The 15177-nt window shown below is 42.2% G+C and overlaps 1 protein-coding gene across 4 annotated transcripts in view; it reads left to right on the top strand.

Annotated features, from left to right (window-relative positions):
- fn1 (fibronectin 1) overlaps positions 1 to 15177 on the top strand; it is a 103741-nt gene that overhangs the window by 14954 nt on the left and 73610 nt on the right. For all 4 annotated transcript variants that reach the window (XM_008113554.2, XM_008113566.2, XM_008113572.2 and 1 more), the window contains exons 3-8: positions 644 to 781; positions 2434 to 2565; positions 3699 to 3836; positions 7406 to 7564; positions 13649 to 13840; positions 14758 to 14937. In XM_008113554.2, coding sequence (XP_008111761.2) covers positions 644 to 781; positions 2434 to 2565; positions 3699 to 3836; positions 7406 to 7564; positions 13649 to 13840; positions 14758 to 14937 — 939 coding nt within the window. The remainder of the gene's footprint in view (positions 1 to 643; positions 782 to 2433; positions 2566 to 3698; positions 3837 to 7405; positions 7565 to 13648; positions 13841 to 14757; positions 14938 to 15177) is intronic.

Below are 15177 nucleotides of genomic sequence, written 5' to 3' on the forward strand. Positions count from 1 at the left end.
ATATGTCTCGCAGTCTTTTTCTCTCTCGCTCCTCGAGAGTATCCGACTCTCGAGGAGTCTTACGCCCACGCCTGTCAGAAACAGAGCCACGAGGCTCAATCATAACACATGGTTTACACTCCAAAACATTTCCCTTAAAAGCATTTATGGGCCCAAGTACAATACAAATATAGCTACACTGCAGAATTAAAGCAATTTGAGATCACTTTAACAGTCATGGCTCAATGCTATGGAATCCTAGGAGTTATCATTTTACATGGTCTCTATCAGCACTCTTTGGTCTCTGCCAAAGCGTGTGATACCTCACCAAACTACACCTTTCACAACTCCATATCTTTGAGTCATGGCAGAATAGAATGCTGACAAACTTAATTTATTGCAGTCTCAATGTGCCCATCTGCTTCGTTGTTATCTACACTTTCAGCTAGCCACTGTTTTGGAATACGGATATAGTGGTTGTTTACTTCATTTATCACCTTGCCTTCCCACAACTGCTCTGGAAGTGCCCTCCTATGCATGCTCTCATCGTCTTCATTGTCACTTTTTTGTCATTTGTCCCTTCCCTCCATCAACCTCTCTGCATAGTTTACATTCTACAAGCTGTGTATTCTGCTTTGGTAACATCCTTTTTCTTCACCTTCAGCGGAAGAGACCTGTTTTGACAAATACACTGGAGTTACTTACCGAGTAGGGGAAACCTATGAGCGACCTAAGGACTCCATGATTTGGGACTGTACCTGCATTGGGGCTGGTCGTGGCAGAATCAGTTGTACAATTGCAAGTAGGTATTGGAAAGAGAAGTGTCTGAACTTGTAAACTACTTAATCACCTTGCTGGCACTTTCCTGTCACATTGAATGGCAGATAATGGTGTGGGATTCTATGTAATTTTTTAGCAGAGGTGGCTTCCATGATAGTGCAATTCTGAATCTATATCAGATTTCAATATAGATTTTAAAGGAGCTCTCCAGGATGCCACACCCGTTTCCTAAATATGTTAAGGACCTTGGATAACTCCTTTTACATTAATCCAAACCTGGCATGGACTCAGTGCCCTATTGATGCCCTCCCTTCCTTTGTGGCAAAGTTTCATACAAGGGTCACCAGTATCCTCTGCAGAAAAGGACTGGAATTTTGACTTACACAGTGAAAGTGGTTGGACATTTTCTCTGCTGACAGAATGTAAACATTCAGGTCAAATGGAGTTTCTCATGTACCACTGCTAACCTTGTCTATGTACATTGGGTTGCACATCCAGTTGTGTGATGTGTAGGATTGTGTAGCACAATCAGTGCATGACTATATGCATAGATTTATGTTATTCAGCTCCACCGTTAGACCTCAGCCAGAATTTTCCCACTGCTATAATATCAAGATGGACAGCAATGCTCCCCATTACAACTGTGGTGCTTTGTGAAAACAAACAAGTAGATTTTTTCGATATGTAAACTTTAACTGCTTTGCTTGTTCACATAAAGAACTTCCTTACCATCAAGTGAATACTCTGTTCATAAAAGAATCCTTACTTGTCCTATTTAGCACACCACAAAAGATACAGCATTTTTCTGTGGAATGTTTATGAGTGTTCTTTATGTTCAAGTTAATCCCATACTTTATATTTTGGTGTGGTGTTAAGGAATTTGAAACACTTACTTCACTGTATAGCAAACAACATGCGCAAAGAGGCTGAATGACATAGATTGTGGGCATCTTTACTGCAAACTGTGCTTGATGTTGACAGAGGACACTTTTGAGGTTGCCGGAAAAGGCCATATTGTGGCCTTTAAACACTAATGTATCTTTGTATTAAGTGATACTGACTTCCATGAGGATGGAAACAGTACAAAATCTGACTCTGGGCAGAGAAACTTCTGCAGGATTATGAAGGGTTATGTAGCCACCCACATTGTGAAGAAATGTACTGTTCTGCTTCCAAAAACACCTAACTGAGTCAAAGGGATTTGTGTGGTTGAATATTTATGTAGTCTTTATTTTTTCCATGGGGAAGAGTCAGAATTCTTTGTAACACCATGTAGTTTGCATACAGAAAGATTTAGACCCATTCTCTGCTTAAAGGGACTTCAGGACTAAAATGAACTTTACCAAACCAATCTAAGAGAGTGGCTAATACTTAAGGGTTAGGGTTGCCAGAGTGAAAACTGTAAATGATTCCTGTGCCTTTAGTGTCTGTATAAAAGATGGAATTTCACAGGTATTCCTTGTCATCTGGTTGTTTTATACAATCATTAAAAGGTACATTCACTCCCTACAGTTATCAATCTGACAAACTTACTCAGTCTGAATCTACACTGCCATATAATCCAGTTCAAAGCAGATAATCTGGGTTCAGACACTGAATTATATGGCAGTGTACACAGTATTAGGCTCAATGGGCCAATGGATTGATCTTCCTTTGTGTCTTTCATTTCCACAGATCGCTGTCATGAAGGTGGCCAGTCCTACAAGATTGGTGACACTTGGCGCAGGCCTCACGAAACTGGTGGCTACATGTTGGAGTGTGTGTGCCTTGGCAATGGGAAGGGTGAATGGACTTGTAAACCAGTTGGTAAGTTATTTTTATTTGTTTTGTTTTGTTATATATATCTGAGAAGTCAAACCTGAAGTGTGAAGCACTTTGATCACAGATGGTAGTTTTTAGGATAATCACTTTGGACAGATACTAGCACTTTTAAACTATCTATGACATCCACTTCTTTGTTGTCATAGAATCATAGAGTTGGAAGAGACCTTGTGGGCCATTCAATCCAACCCCCTGCCAAAAAGCAGGAATATCAAATTAAAAGCATTCTCTCTTTTAGATAGCTACCTGCAGTCCTTGTGGAAGCTTTGGATGACATTAATTTGATATTATATAGACAGTCATATGTGTATCTGGTGGGTTTGTGAGATCCATTGCTCATAGAGGTGATAATATTGGGGCTGGATCTACACTGCCCTATATCCCAGGCTCTGATCCCAGATTATTTTCTTATCCCAAATTATCTTGCAGTGTATACTCATATAATTAATTTCAGATCAGATAATATGGGATCAGATCTTGGGAAACAGGGCAATGTAGATCCTGTCCAGGTCTCAGAAGTCTAACTTCTCACTGTGGTAGTTGACCAGACAATTGGGAAGCTCACATGGCTTCCCCATAGACAACAACAAAGGCTCTGGCTGTGCCTTTCACTTTTGTTTTTGTTTTTAGTTAGATGAATACTCCTTCTTTCAAATTTAGTCATGTCATTCTTGCATTTATAGTCTAGACTGCAGTCATATTCCAGTGTATGTTTTGTTTTGTCAGTAGTTGAAATTTGGCCGTATGCTTGGTGTGTTTACATAGAAGATTTGTACCCTGTCCCTGTAAGATAAGGTTCTCTGTGATGTTTATAATGAATAAACACAGATGCACAGAATCAAAAGCAACAGGAAAATATCACAAGACACAAATTGTGTAGCAACCCCAGAGTTAAAACACATTTTTAAATGGGAAGCTCAGATCTCTTGTCCTAATTGGACTCCCGTGGACAGTTTTGTTTCTAAGCCATCCATTAATGCAGTTGGGTAGTAGATTTGGGAAAAGAACTGACCCCTCCAATGAAGAAATCTCTTTTCACCTTTAATAAATACATTTCTATAAATAAAACAATGTTTCTTTTTTCTCTTTTCCCACTTTGTACAATTAATGCACTGTAGCTGAGCGGTGCTATGATAACAGTGCTGGAACCTCCTATTTGGTGGGAGAGATCTGGGAGAAACCTTATCAAGGCTGGATGATCGTGGATTGCACATGCTTGGGAGAAGGCAGCGGGCGCATTACTTGCACCTCAAGAAGTAAGTATGGCAGAGCATCAATGTGAATGCTGTATTCCCTTACTCTTTTGATCTCAATATCCTTGAGTGGAGCAGAGCTTGAAGGTTATCCTATGAGTACACTTAGCTAGAAGCATAGTGGATATTCTGGAATCTCAGTAGGTATGCATCATATTGTGCTATGACAACTAGTTGGGGATGATGGAACATCTGGAAGGTCACAATTTGGAGAAGGTTGACATGGTCAGGGTTCTCAACCTGGAGTCCCCAGATGTTTTTGACCTTCAACTCCCAGAAGTCCTAACAGCTGGTAAACTGGTTGGGATTTCTAGGAGTTGTAGGCCAAAAACATCTGGGGACCCCAGGTTGAGAACCACTGGACTTGTGCTATGTGTACATCTTTTTCACCAGATTAAAACAATGTACCTGCAGCAACACCAGCAGTAATAAAGGTGTCTTCATAGGTATTTTTTCTTTTTTCCCATTTTTTTATTGTGGGATATATATATACGTACACACACATAGAGACATACAATCTTGATATTCCACAATCAAAATACCAGTATTTTCCCCCAATCCCACCACCTCCCCATTATCACCCATGAACTTGTTCTTACATAATACGAGGGTACAGAAATACTATTGAATATTTATACCTAAGTATAACTAAGCATGTATAAGTCCCCCTCTTTCTTTCTCCCTCCCACCCTCTTCCCCTTGGGAACAGTTTACTACTCTTACTATGCTTATTATAGTTCAATCATGAGGATAATCTTATTTAATTCCTTATATTTGTCTTTCCCCTTTATCCTGGAAATGAGGCCCTTCCATTTTGCCTCCCAAGTCTTTTTGGTTTGGCCCAACTTATAGTAGGCATTTTTTTCTGAAGATGTCAGTTTGCATTCTTAAAAAAGCTAGTGTAAGGATGTTAATAAAAGAGATGTTCCCAGCCCACGCCAAACATCCTGACATTTTTTTGAGTGTTGTGGGTGATCTCAAACAGGAACAAAGGAAGATTCTTTCAAAAGAACTTCTTAATTATCTATCATAGACTGGACGTATTCCCAACCTACCACCAAACGTTTATTTTGAATATTAATTGTGACTTGTTAATCAACATGAAGATATGTGGTCATCTGTTCTTTGGTTTCTAACTTCTAAACACCCTTGCAATGATGTTGCTGGAGTGGGAGTTTGGATTGCAAGCATAGATAATGGTGATATTGGCATATATAAACCTGTTTTCAGATTTTAGCCAGCCAAGCATTAAGGAAAGGCTTCCTTAAAGTGAGATCACTGGCTAAATTGTAAGCCTGTGTAATCCAAATTGGGAAACATCTGGTTTTTAAAATCTTTGGTTAGGTCGGTCTTAAGCTTGTGTCCTTTAGCTTCTAATTGATGCTGTTGCCTTGGGATACCAAATTGATGGCCGTTCCCTAAAATAAACAATAGGGTTATGTAGACTAAATCCTCAAAGTTGGTTTCAGATTAGACTTGAAAGCCATAAATAAAACCCAGCCATTTGTTTATAATGTTAGTCTGACTTGAATCTTGTTCTGGAAAAGATATGTTGTTGTATGCAATGGGAAAAAGAAAGATGCAGTGTTTTCAAGTGCCAGGAAAAAGGCATGATCATGGTCTGATGTAGATCGTATGTTCCATCACATGACCTGTCATCGGTTTGAGCAGGAAATTCCAGTTATTTTCTAAATGTTAATAACTTGTGTTTTGCGAATCCAAAATGAAAGTTATGGACATAGTACAAATGTCATATAAATCATTAGTAACAGTCAGTTATGGGATGCTTCCAGAATGCAGGGTCTTTACAGTGTTATCGTCGAAATTATCCTGGCAGTGGCTATACAAAAAGAAAAAGTTGCTTGCTGTGGACATTTATTTGGTTCCTGAGGTTCATTAGGTCCTTTTAATGCCACACAATTACAGCACTATTATTCCATCTTAACTCTCATGGCAATGGCCTAAGGCAGTGGTTCTCAACCTGGGGTCCCCAGATGTTTTTGGCCTACAAGTCCCAGAAATCCCAGCCAGTTTACCAGCTGTTAGGATTTCTGGGAGTTGAAGGACAAAAACATCTGGGGACCCCCAGTTGAGAACCACTGGTCTAAGGAATCCTATAGTTTGGAAGGAGTATTTCAGTGTCTCTCTGGCTGAGGCCCCTTCTACACTGCCATATAAAATCCAGATTATCTGCATTGGTCTGGATTATATAACAGTGTAGAACCCCAGGATTCGGTGGGATGCAGCCATGGCAGCTAAAGTGGAGAATGGTGCTGCAATTGTGTAGTGTGAAAGTGTTCCTGGTCTAGGGGCCACCCTTTGTCTGTATAGATGAGCATATAACACAAAAAAACAAATTGCTACTTTTTTATTCCCAGGGCAAGGACATTGGGTGAAAGTTGGCTCCCAACTCTGAATATTTTGAAAACTTTTTTCCAGCATGCCCATTCACATAAAGTGATATATGGAGCCACAAACCATTTTCTTGGCAAACACAGTCTGATCTCATTGCTTTCTTTGAGTATGTCCCAGCAGCTGAATAACCATTTGGAGTTATTCAGTTGTTTTCTTCTACCAGAGCCAATGACAGGAGATGGTAGAATTTTCCCAGGCCAGCATCTATGAGGAATGGAGTACTCCAGGAACTTATCTTTAAACTTGCAGGCACTGGAAAAAGAAAAGGAAGGATTCCCTACATGTTACCTCCTTTACAGCAGTGGTGTTCAATCCTAACTGCTGGTAAACTGGCTGGGATTTATGGGAGTTGTAGGCCAAAACACCTGGTGACCCACAAGTTGAGAACCACTGACTTAGAGGAATGCTGTTTTTCACACAGGCCCCTTCTACACTTCCATATAAAGTCCAGATTATCATCTTTGAACTGGGTTATTTGGCAGTGTAGACTCAACTAGTTCAAAGCAGATAATGTGGATTATTTGCTTTGATAATCTGGATTATATGGCAGTGTAGAATAGATCTGGAGCAAGCATGCACAGATTTCATCATAAAGGATGAAAAGTAAATTCAGTTTGACTCCAGGCAAATGAAATAGAACAGTGGTATTTACTCAGACCAGATTATATGAGTGACTAGTGGCTATATGGAATGTCATCTTCTTTTACCAGTCTAAATGGTCCAGTTTATTTGTTTATTTGTTTCTATCCTGCCTTTTCCCAGTTCAGCATTGTTTTTGTGTGCTTGATCAGATTTGCCTTCCTCTGAGGCTGTGACAGTTTGACTTGCCCAGTTAGTTTTCGTGGCTGAGTGGGGATTTGAACTTTGCTCTGCAGAGTCATATTCCAATGCTTTTAAACATATAATTAAAACCCACAAGGGACAAAAGTTAATGTGAGATTAAACAATAAAAAACTGAAACCAGATTAAGACATATATCATTAAAATGTACATACACCAACACAACCTATTCAAGATAGAGAACATTATTTGGTAGAACAGGCCTCTAGTCAGTCATCAAATTTCTGAGTAAATAGAAAAGTAGCTTGAGCATGCATATTATTGCTGATATCAGGTCTTGATTCCCTTGTATTTTTGTCTTTTTCCTTTTTCTGCAGACAGATGCAACGATCCTGATACCAAGACATCCTACAGAATTGGAGACACCTGGAGCAAGAAGGATAACAGGGGGAATCTGCTCCAGTGCATCTGCACTGGCAATGGCAGAGGGGAGTGGAAATGTGAGAGGCATTCATCTCTGCAGACCACTGGCATAGGTGAGAAATACCCCTGGATCTCTTCATGGAAAATTTGAATGCAGCACACTGATGCTCCAATTCATTGGTTTGTTCTCCTTGCCTCCTTCCTTCCTGTTTCCTTGACTTGTATGGACTCTAGACTGAAGGGCCGGACTTGGTTGTTTTTTCCACCCTCCAGAAGATCAGTAGAGTGTGGAAACAACACTCAAATTTTGTCCGATTAAATATTAGTTTCATTTATTTATAACTCATTTTTCTCCCATAACCTACAGTATGTGACCTAGACAGTTGTTGCCAGTAGAACTGTGTAGCCTTGTTGGTTTACTTTTTTCAAAAACAATAACACTGAGTGATTAATCCAGATAATTTTTATTCTTCCTTGACCAAAACTTTTCCCCATACTGATTGGGTCAGTCCATGCATTTCTTGCTCTTTTTTGCAGTGAATAACCTAACTGCTAACAGTGAGTGTAAACTGGTTGAATTCAATACTAGCTTTAACCTGGTTAACTGAGGGCGCTTCCACACAGCCCAAAAATCCATGCCAAAGCAGGTTTTAAAAACTCACTTTGGCACAGATTTTTGTCCCCACTTCCACCAAAACCCGTGCTTTCCCAGGGAGGGTGGCTACATGCTCCCCTCCCCAAAAAAGTAAATAAAACCTATCTGGCTGCTATTACGTTGTTCCTTGCGCCCTTGCAACTCTTTAGTTAAGTTTGATATATGTCTCACTGATTTCAGTTAATCAACTCTCAATAGAACTGAAATTGGACATAGTTCTTTCTATAACAAGAATAGTCATGACAATAATGACAGGACATATGTTTCTGGATATCTCCTATATTTTTGTATTGAACTGTATGTTGTGTATTTTGATTTTTAATTTTGTATTAGATTTGATGACAATGCACTTGTTGGACCAGTAGTTCCCAAACTTTGGTCCGATAAGTGGTTTTGACTTTAGTTCCCGAAATTCCTGACCATTAGACAAACTCACTGGGGCTTGTGAGAGTTGAAGTTTAAAACAACTGGAGGACAAAAGTTTAGAAATTACTGTACTAGACTAAACAACTTCAAGGAAATATTCCAAGATATATTTGATTGACAGTTCTAATACTTTATTCATTCAGTCATTCACTAAAATATCCTGCCCTATGCCATGGAACAGCAGTGTGGCATAGAAATAAAATACTTTAAGCAATTTAATACAGCTAATGCAATAGAGGCAGGGCCGGTTTGACCTATGAGGCCCGTAAAGCCGTGGCCTCGGGCGCAGCCGCTAGGGGGCGCTGTCGACGCCGTGGGAGGCGGGGCCAGGGTTGGCCCCGCTTCCCGCGCTACACACCCTCGCCCGTTTGCTGTTATTGGAAACGGCCGGGGCCTGGGCGGGCGGTGAAGATCTCGAGGTGCCGCCGGGAGATGAAGCTGGAGTGGCCCATGCTCACGTCCACCGAGCCCTGCCAGGAGTTACGGCCGATGGTCACCGAGCGCTTCTTCATGAGGTATTCGAACTCGCGGCCTTCCAGCTGGGCCACTGCCGCCGCCGCCGCTGCTGCCGCCCCCGCCGCCATCTTGGCCGAGACAGGGCACGAGAGCCTGCCTGCCAGCCAGCCAGTCAGCGCGCGCACGCAGCCCCCCTCCTCCTCCTCCAAACCCGAGCGCATGCGCGGCCCCTCTCCTCCTCCCCTCGCGCACCAGCCCCCGACACCGACAGGCACAGGCAGCGGCCGCCCTGCAGCCTATGCTCACGCAGATCCTCCCCCTTCACCCTCCGTTAGACGGGCGGCAGGCTCGGCCAACGAGAGCGCTGCACGCCTTTGGAGCTGCTCCCGGTTCGCCAATCACGAGCAGAGCCGGGACCAGCCAGGGAGAGGGGCGGGGGGGGGGGGTAGGAAGCAAGGTAGAGTACACTGCGCCAGAGGCAGCCAGGCAGCCTGGGCGGTGGAAAAACGTGGTCTGGCGTTCTGAAATTATTCGGAGAGGGTCCTGCTTGCCGAGAGTCCCAACTCGTTGGAAGTAGCCTTCAAGAAGAGTTGGAAGTACATGAGGCGAGGAAATTGTTTCCATGCTTGCGCACACATTTCTATCTTTATTTTATTATCACACAAGCATGTGGATACTGAGTTGCTGTGTTTTTTCCTGTCTGTATGACTATGTTCCTGAAGCATTCTCTCCTGACGTTTCGCCTGCATTTCTGGCAGACATCCTCAGAGTTTGTGAGGTCTGCTGGAAACTAGGCAAGTAGGTTTATATATATGTAGAATGTTCTGGGTGGGGGAATAAAGAGGTTTGTGCATAGTGATTCTATCCTCAGAAGTTGTGAGGTCAGGAGGAAATGTTTTCATGTTTCATGTTTTCCTCCTTTCTGCTGAAATTGTCCAAATGCTTGTGGGTATCAATCGCTTCTCTGTGTAGACTGACACTGTGGTTGTTAAGAGTGGTCCAGCATTTCTGTGGGGAATTCCAGACTCAGAAACATTCAGGGCTAGCTAATACCTCCCAACAAAGGATTCCCATATGCAGGAAACAGCCAGGCATGAAGCTGCCAGGCTATTCAGTGCTAATCAAGGTTTATTTATTTATTTTGTGTCAAAAGAATTGCATGATAAATAAGTTTAAAAGTGATAAAATAAAGGAATCACAAACTAATCAAGGTGGCCAATTGCAACATTCACACTTGCCACAGGCAGACAAGAGTTTTCTCCCACCCTGGATATTATTATATAAACCCACTTGCCTAGTTTCTAACAGACCTCACAACCTCTGAGGATGCTTGCCATAGATGTGGGCGAAACGTCAGGAGAGAATGCTTCTGGAAGATGGCCATACAGCCCGGAAAACTCACAGCAACCCAGTGATTCCAGCCATTAAAGCCTTCAACAACAGCATGTAGACAGTTTCGACAGAAAGGAGGAAACCATGAAATTGAACAAAATCTGACTACCAGTATTTTTAAAAATAAAATCAGGCCAGTACATAAGGAACAACACTCTGAAAACAGAGAAATTCCAGACATGAATCAATCAGGGCCAGCTAACACCTCTCAACAAAGGATTTACCCTGGCAGGACACAGCCAGGCTTTGAAGCTGCAAGGCTACTCAATGCTAATCAAGGTGATCAATAGCAACATTCACACCTGCCTCAGACAGACAAGAGTTTTTTCTGCCACCCTGGACATTCCACAGCTATATAAACCCCACTTGCCTAGTTTCCAACAGACCTCACAGCCTCTGAGAATGCCTGACATTTATGTGGGTGAAACGTCAGGAGAGAATGCTTCTGGAACATGGCCATACAGCCAGGAAAACACACAGCAACCCAGTTATTCTGGCCATGAAAGCCTTTGACAACATACCTTTATTTCGTTTACAGTGAGGAAGCATCAGAAACAATTAAGGATTATTTGTGACTTAGAGTGCATCTTCTACACTGTAGAAGTAATACAGTTTGACACCGTTTTAACTACCATGGCTCAATGGTATAGAATCATGGGAGTTGTGATTTTACAAAGTAGCTTTCTCTGCAAAGAATGCTGGTTCCTTTTGTTGCCCAAACTACACTTCCCATAACATTGAGCTATGGCAGTTAAAGTACTGTAGTACCAGACCATTCATTCTGTGGTGTAGATCTTCCATAAGTCTACAAAGATTACTACAGTATTGTCACCCACATTTCCCAATGTACTGTAGCTCCCTGGCACAGCACCCACTTTGCATACGAAAAAGTTTCAGGTGCAAACATATCTTATGTTGCCAGAAGAGTGAATACCATCTTCTGAGTCTTCCCTGGCAAATTGAAAAACAGAGTCTTGTACAATATATCTGTGATTTATTTCAGACATGCTTGCTTAACACTTCTGTATACCCTTTTTCAGGTATAAACAGAATCCCAAAGCCATTTACAGAAATTTTAAGGATAGCATTTAAATTCAATCAGTAATGGAAAGGCTAGCAACAATAAAATGCAAATTCATATTGTAAGTACAATAATCATATGTACTAAAAGCATTCTTTATAGTGAGCAACTGTGGCCCTGTTTGTTGCGTTGTCTCCAAGCCATTTCCAACTTATGGCAAACCCTAAGGCCAATGTATCACTGAGGCTGAGAAAGTGTGACTCACCTAATGTCACCCAGTGGGCTTCCATGGATCAGCAGGAACTGAATCTGCTGTTCAGCAGGAACAACTCTAGAGTTGTTGTCCAGTGCACAAATCACTAAAGTACACTGGCTGTTGTGGCTCCCTTAATTGCTCAGTGTTGACTGTATTGTCCAGGACTGGTTTAGGAAATGGGCCAAAACATGTGGAGGGACACCAGAGCTCCTCATCTGAAGCCTAGGTAAATAGCAGGGGGGGAAATCAACTGGCTAATGTTCCAGAGACAAGGGGCCACAGTGGCTAAAACCCTGTCATCAGTCATGGCATACCTATCCAAATGCAGCAAAGGGATCTACAAAAAGACCTTTGATGTAGGTCCTAACAGTAAACAAATGTATGTGGTGGGTGGTCTGGTTTTGAAGTTATTTAAGGAAAATTGGCTTGCATCACCACTCCTATGGAGCCGCAGTGGCGCAATGGGTTAAATCCTTGTGCTGGCTGAACTGCTGACCTAAAGGGTTAGTTTCTATCTGTCAGCCCTAGCATGCAGGGACATAAGAGAAGCCTCCCAGCAGAATGGTATCACATCCAGGCGTCCCCTGGGCAATGCCCTTGCAGGCAGCCGATTCTGTCACACCAGAAGCAACTTGTAGTATGTTAGCTTCTGGCACAATAAAAAAAAACACTATGGATTTCTGTCTATCCATAGATAGACATCTGTGGTGCAGTCTTATGTGTGTTTACTTCGCAATAAGTCCTATAGAATTACAGTATGTCTGCTCTCAAGTGTATATGCATAGACAGACGGTTTCAAGGTTTCAAAATACTGGGGCTGAATTGAGTGCTGGTACAACTTTTTCAAAACAGGTAGATTGTGTTTCTTTCATCAGATCCCAATAAGTAACCAAGTTTCTGGAATATGTAATACTGTATATATCTAAAATTCTATTAATATATATTACTAGCTTTGCCTGGCCACGCGTTGCTGTGCCTTATGGGAATCCTTTGTTGGCCAGGTGGAATAGCAGTGAATAGCCTTGCAGTCTCAAAGCCTGGCCATTTTCTGGAGTAGCTGGAGCTTTTTGTTGTATGAACGTAGAGGCATGGATGAGGGGTTGTGCTGCCAAGTTTAGTGTTTCTAGGATGTGTAGTTTTGTTGTTTTGTCCTAGGCCGAAATTTAATTACTCTTTTATATATATAGATGAAAGTGGAATTTTAATTATAATTAATAACACTTTTTATGTTTACATGTGACATTTGAATTTTAGGAAATATCTTTCCTGTTTGTGTATCGTAATACATAAATACTGTATCTTCCCTCTCATTAAATGCTTTACTTTCCTTAGAGAAATAGTAAACGAACTCACAATTTTCTTACAGTAGCGTGTATACATAGGAACAAAACGTCAAACATAAAACAACAATTATTATCATTATTGTTATTATTATGTTTCTTTGCTTTTAAGACATGCTTTCCTCCCATACAAACTAAAAATGGGGTGTGTCTAAAAATGGGGTGCCAGCTAGACCAGGGCGCACTGGGCGGGAGGCGGGGCACCGTCAGGGCGGTGCCCCGCCTCCCGCCCAGCGTGCCCTGGCCCCGCCTCCCACGCAGCATGGGAGGCGGGGCCAGGGCACGCTGGACGGGAGGCGGGGCCAACCCTGGCCCCGTCTCCCACGCTACTAGCCCTGACCCCGCCTCCCATGCTACGTGGGAGGCGGGGCCAGGGGACGCTGGGCGTGAGGTGGGGCCAGGGCGCGGGAGGCGGGGCCCGCCGGCGCTGCGGGAGGCACATGGCCACGCCTCCCGCGGCGCCGGCGGGAGGGGGGGCACTTTTCCCCATCCCCGCTTACTATTGTAAATTTTCTTCGGCCGGCCCTGAATAGAGGATAATTTTGTTGCATATTAAAATATTTCAAAATGTAAAATACTGTCCAAGAATGTAGAACAGGCTTTTTTTTTTGCTGTTGTGGTATTGCATTATTCTTGTGCTTTCTTCTGTAGGAACGGGATCCGCAACCATCACAGATGTACGAACTGCACTGTATCAGCCTCAGCCGCAGCCCGCTCCATATGGACACTGTGTGACAGACAATGGCATGGTCTACTTTTTGGGAATGCAGTGGCTCAAGACTCAAGGGAGCCAACATATGCTTTGCACTTGTCTGGGCAATGGAGTCAGCTGTCAGGAAACAAGTATGGAACAAACTTAATATTCATAGCACCTAAAATATCATGAAGTTTAAAAGACAGTCATGCAAGCTGAAGCTAGAATGACTGGATGGGCCTAGGATTGAATGGGGCAGGATCATGAGCTGAGATTGAGTGAAGAGATGACTGTTTATCATGCTCCCTGGGCATATAGCTCAGGAGAATGTGTCATACTTGGGTTGTTTCATAGTGTTATGTTTATGCCATAATATAATGGAGCTGGTGAGCTTTGAGGGACATATACTGATTTAGGAAGCCCAATTGTTTGACTGCTATATATATGAGTAAGCCTATAGCTCACCACATATCACCATAAGAGGCAGTACATCACATCGGTGGGAACAAAACACAGTGTTTTTCAAACCATGATCTTCCAGGTACTTTGGAAGTTCAAAACACTTGGAAGACTAGAATTTTGGAATTACAAGCATAGGTAAAAGAACGCTGCTACTTCCACTGCTACATTGGCACACATTCCAAAAGCTATGGTGCTCTTGGATCCAGTGCTATATTGAATGCTTAGAGCATGGTTTGCTTGAGACATTTTTCTGTTTACCCTCCAAGCCCAGCTCACTAACTACATCCAGCAGTCTGAGGCCGCTTCTACACTGTCATATAAAATCCAGATTATCTGCTTCGAACTGGATTATATGCAGTGTAGATCCATATAATCTAGTTCAAAGCAGATAATCTGGATTATCTGATCTGATAATCTGGATTATATGGCAGTGTAAAAGGGGTCTATATTAAAGACATTTATAAAGGCTAAGTATTATCATTTTATGTCCTGGAGTTGCTTGAAGATGTAATAAAAGACAGCATTCACCTCATAAGAAAAGCATTGTGTTACATGTGAAATGAGATGTCAGAACCTCAATACCATCTTTTGTTTCATTTTGTAGCTGTGACACAGACCTATGGTGGCAATTCTGATGGGGAACCCTGTGCCCTCCCCTTCACCTATAATGGGAGGACTTTCTACTCGTGTACCTCTGAAGGCCGCAACGACGGGACTCTTTGGTGCAGCACCACCTCTAACTTTGATCAGGACCAGAGATACTCCTTCTGTACAGAACAGAATGGTAAATCTTACAAAAGGAAGTCTTATTTGGGATAAATATAATGCTGGCTTTAGCAGAGAGAAAAGTCTGTCAATCCTGTATTTTGGAATTAAGCAATACTTCTAATAGAGGTGATGAAACTGCAAGAAATAAAGAATATAGAGAAAGTTTGAATACAACAGTAGGGGAGCAATGGAAAACTGAATGGTAAAATTTCCACCGGATAGACGATTTCATGTCAAAGAACAAATATTTTTTACA

Source organism: Anolis carolinensis, chromosome 1 (assembly GCF_035594765.1).
Source record: "Anolis carolinensis isolate JA03-04 chromosome 1, rAnoCar3.1.pri, whole genome shotgun sequence".
Lineage (NCBI taxonomy): Eukaryota > Metazoa > Chordata > Lepidosauria > Squamata > Dactyloidae > Anolis > Anolis carolinensis.